The sequence below is a fragment of the Benincasa hispida genome, unplaced genomic scaffold (genome assembly GCF_027475165.1).
Source record: "Benincasa hispida cultivar pf3 unplaced genomic scaffold, pf3_genome.v1.1 HicScf329, whole genome shotgun sequence".
Lineage (NCBI taxonomy): Eukaryota > Viridiplantae > Streptophyta > Magnoliopsida > Cucurbitales > Cucurbitaceae > Benincasa > Benincasa hispida.
In genome coordinates this window covers 26,226-29,968 of record NW_028326414.1, presented here as the reverse complement: position 1 = coordinate 29,968, position 3,743 = coordinate 26,226, and the positions used below count along the sequence as shown (strand labels likewise).

The 3,743-nt window shown below is 33.6% G+C and overlaps 1 protein-coding gene across 1 annotated transcript; it reads left to right on the top strand.

Moving 5' to 3' along the window:
* Positions 1 to 727: 727 nt before the first annotated feature.
* On the top strand, positions 728 to 3,539 carry LOC150030301 (phosphoethanolamine N-methyltransferase 2-like). The gene is made up of 7 exons (XM_090309846.1): positions 728 to 798; positions 1,106 to 1,247; positions 2,035 to 2,315; positions 2,702 to 2,863; positions 2,963 to 3,016; positions 3,117 to 3,191; positions 3,294 to 3,539. Exons 3-7 carry the CDS (start codon positions 2,127 to 2,129, stop codon positions 3,390 to 3,392), a joined length of 579 nt encoding a protein of 192 aa, XP_090165972.1. The 5' UTR covers positions 728 to 798; positions 1,106 to 1,247; positions 2,035 to 2,126; the 3' UTR covers positions 3,393 to 3,539.
* Positions 3,540 to 3,743: the final 204 nt, after the last annotated feature.

Sequence of the window (3,743 nt, the reverse complement as noted above, 5' to 3'; positions counted from 1 at the left end):
CAGGTTCAAAAGGTCCCCTTGTTAGCTCAATGAATTCAGTTGAGGATCAATTCTTGGTGTTGATTTAAAATGTTCAAATTGACAGGAGGTATTTTGATTATATATGATATAATCAGTATTATGTATAAGATACATCTAATGGAGGATTGATGTAAATGAGATTTACATTAAGTGCCATGGAATAGAAAAAGAACTATGGTTTATATGTTTCATGAGATGAAATATTAAAACTATAGGTTATAAATGTAGTATGATAAGTTGGTTATCATTTATATTTATAATAATATTAGTTATTGGATAATTATTTTTTTCTTTAATAACCAATTGAATGGGTGGTTATTGGATTCATGGTAACCGTGAGTTAAAAGGAACATTGTTTTCCTAATTTTAGTAAGGCTTTACAAAAGCTAAAAAAATGGTTTTGAGTTTTTCTCTGGACAAAAAGGATCCCATGGAGTCGTCAAGTAAATATAGATTTACTAAACGACAGTTTGAGCTAAGTAAACGATCGTGTAGTGGCAAGTTAAATAATCGTACAATATATACCAAACGATCGCATAGCTTTTGCTAGATGATCTCTTGCCCAAAATAAACGATCGTGTAGTATCTGTAGGCAACAGACCGAGCTAAGCGATGAGCTAAACGATTGCATAGCTTTTGCAAGACGATCGCATAGCTTTAGCTAAACGATTGGGCATCGACCTATATGATAGGACTCTGCCAAACTCCTATGAATTATCCCTTGTAAGCAGCAAATGTATAGGGGCGTACGTACGAACTAAGAAGAACCAAAACCAGGTACTTGCAAGTGGAATTTGGTCTCATTGTACTTTTTTATGTTTCTTAATGTTTATTACTAACAATCTTAATGTTTGCATCGACAATCCATTTTACATCTTTCTGTATTTTTTATCACTTTTTTGACATCCCCCCAGGTTATCATTGTTATTTTTCATCTTTAGATGGGGTCGACTGTTTGGTTCACTTGTTTTTTGGAAGTTGGAACATATTGTATCTTTGAATATTTCATTTATCAATGAAATGATTTCTTATGGAAAAAAAAAAAGTTCATTACTAACAAAATGCACATTTTGTTTTTACATAGATTTGCTGGATATGGCAGAAAGTCTTTTCACAGGAAGACAAAGGATTCCAGAGGTTTTTAGATAATGTTCAATATAAATGTAATGGAATACTGCGCTACGAGCGTGTATTTGGTCAAGGTTTTGTAAGTACAGGAGGAATTGGTAAGCCTTATTGTTAAGCCTCTTCTTGTACTCTGCTGCCATTATCTTCTTTTCAATGCTATTTAGATGATTTTCTATATTTATGTCAGCACATTGCAATTTGAGTATGTTTTGGTTAATATTTTGTCCACACGAATCTTGGTTATTTTAAGGTTTATATTATTATGATCTACCAATCTCTACTTGTATAATTTTTCCTGAGTGGAAATCTATCATAGTTGATAAGTGAAATTAGTCTATTTTGTACGAAAGAATCTATATTAGCTCATAATAGTGAGAAGTCAGGCTTGTAAATGTACATAGGTTCTCTTCTTTCATTGTTTATTAGCTCATTATATATATTTTATTTCAAATTCTAAAAGTTTTTGGGAGCAGATTAGAGAAAAAAATATATATACGTAAGAGATTAGTCTATGAATATATTGAATTGACGAAAAACCTAGGGGAAAATGCCTCAAACTCCTTCCTTGACTTAGCCCACGACAAATTAAATCAATGAGCCATTGGACTTGGCCTCGTGCGCAAACCATAAATGCACTTAGTGGTATGGACTCCTGTCACCTAGGCATCTTTTATTATTTGATTAACTATCTCAATAGAGTAGGGTGAGTTAAGATAATCTGTTGAAGCATCTGAAAGCCAAATGTTATTGTTTATGCTAGACAAATATAAGCTTCTCGAACCTGTGAACCAAAGGGTCCTTTATTGTTTAATCTATTTACATTTAATTGTTTAATCTATTTACATTTAATTGTTATTCATCAAGTCTACCTTTTTGTTTATGTAGAGACCACCAAAGAATTTGTTTCAAAGCTAGAATTGAAGCCTGGTCAAAAAGTCCTAGATGTTGGTTGTGGCATTGGGGGAGGTGACTTTTATATGGCAGAGAACTTCGATGTCGAGGTTGTTGGAATTGATCTCTCCATCAATATGATCTCTTTTGGTCTTGAGCGAGCCATTGGACGCAAATGCCCAGTTGAATTTGAGGTTGCTGATTGTACCACAAAAACCTATCCTGATAATACTTTTGACGTGATATACAGCCGGGATACAATCTTACACATTCAAGTAAGAAAAATCTCCATATTCCTCGGCAACCTCATTTTTAAATAGCATTCATTTATTTTTTTTCTAGTTCTCATTCATAAAAATATGGTTGAGCTGGTTGACAATTTCCGACTCAGTAATTGTTATTAAAAAACCAATCCCGTTTCTGGCCTGAACACTCAAGGATATATTAAAAAAAAAAAAAGACTAACTTCATTCTCTCTTTTATGCATTTTTTTCCTGGAAATTACCAGAATGGTTTATCATACTATATAGCGATGTTTCAATATGGTAATCCTGCTATATATGTCACTCTGTAATTGGTTATTTAAAGTATTTGCTTTTCCTTTTCTCTCTCTTTAGAGTCTCTTCATACCCAAAATTCCTGAACTATTGATCTATTGCAGGATAAACCTGCGCTGTTTAAAACTTTTTACAAGTGGTTGAAGCCAGGAGGTAAGGTTCTCATCAGTGATTATTGCAGAAGTGACGGAACTCCGAGTGAAGAGTTTGCTGAGTATATCAAGCAGAGAGGATATGATCTACACGACGTAAAAGCATATGGTCAGGTAAGTTCAACGACATCTCATTCAACTCTTGTATGGTTAGTAGTTGCTCTTGATTTCTTAGCATGCAAGCTCATTATGGATTTTTATTTCTTCCAACAGATACTTCAAGATGCTGGCTTTGACGACGTCATTGCAGAGGATCGCACTGATCAGGTATTAATAGTTTCTTCATTGATCCGTAATAGTTACAATTACAAGTATATGTCATCGTGCTTTCGTATCTAAAATGCTGCTTCATGTTTGTGCCTTTCAGTTCATTCGAGTTTTGGAACGTGAACTAAGTACTATAGAAAAGGAGAAGGAGGAATTCATTCGGGATTTTTCTGCGGTGAATTTTCACTTCTTTTGTTTTCTTCTCAATGCTTGGTAATATTTTCTTTTGTTTTTAGTGTTATTTTCCCTCATTCATTTGGGATTGAATTCAATTCAGGAGGACTACAACGAAATAGTCGATGGTTGGAAAGCAAAACTAGTCCGAAGCTCCACTGGTGAGCAAAGATGGGGACTCTTCCTTGCCAACAAGAAGTGATTATAAAATTTATGTTATATTTTGCTGTTTGTTGTTATCCATTTGAAATCATTTCCAAACGTAACTAGTTGTTTCGAAGTACCTTTCATTTTCATTTGATACGAACATTTCCTTTTAGAATAATTAAACAATGAGTTTAGAAAACAATTTCTCATTCTATCCACATTTTAATTCTCTCTTTCATCATATTCTTGATAGAGAGTTACTTGGCCATTTTCTATCTAAATTAGCCATGATAGGGGAAAATCAGCAGGTTATGTGGCACCACGTGAAAAATGATTGCGATCCAGTTAGCAGCCAAGTATCTCTTTTTTGTGTATCATGAAAAAAAAAAAAAATACATTGGCTTTA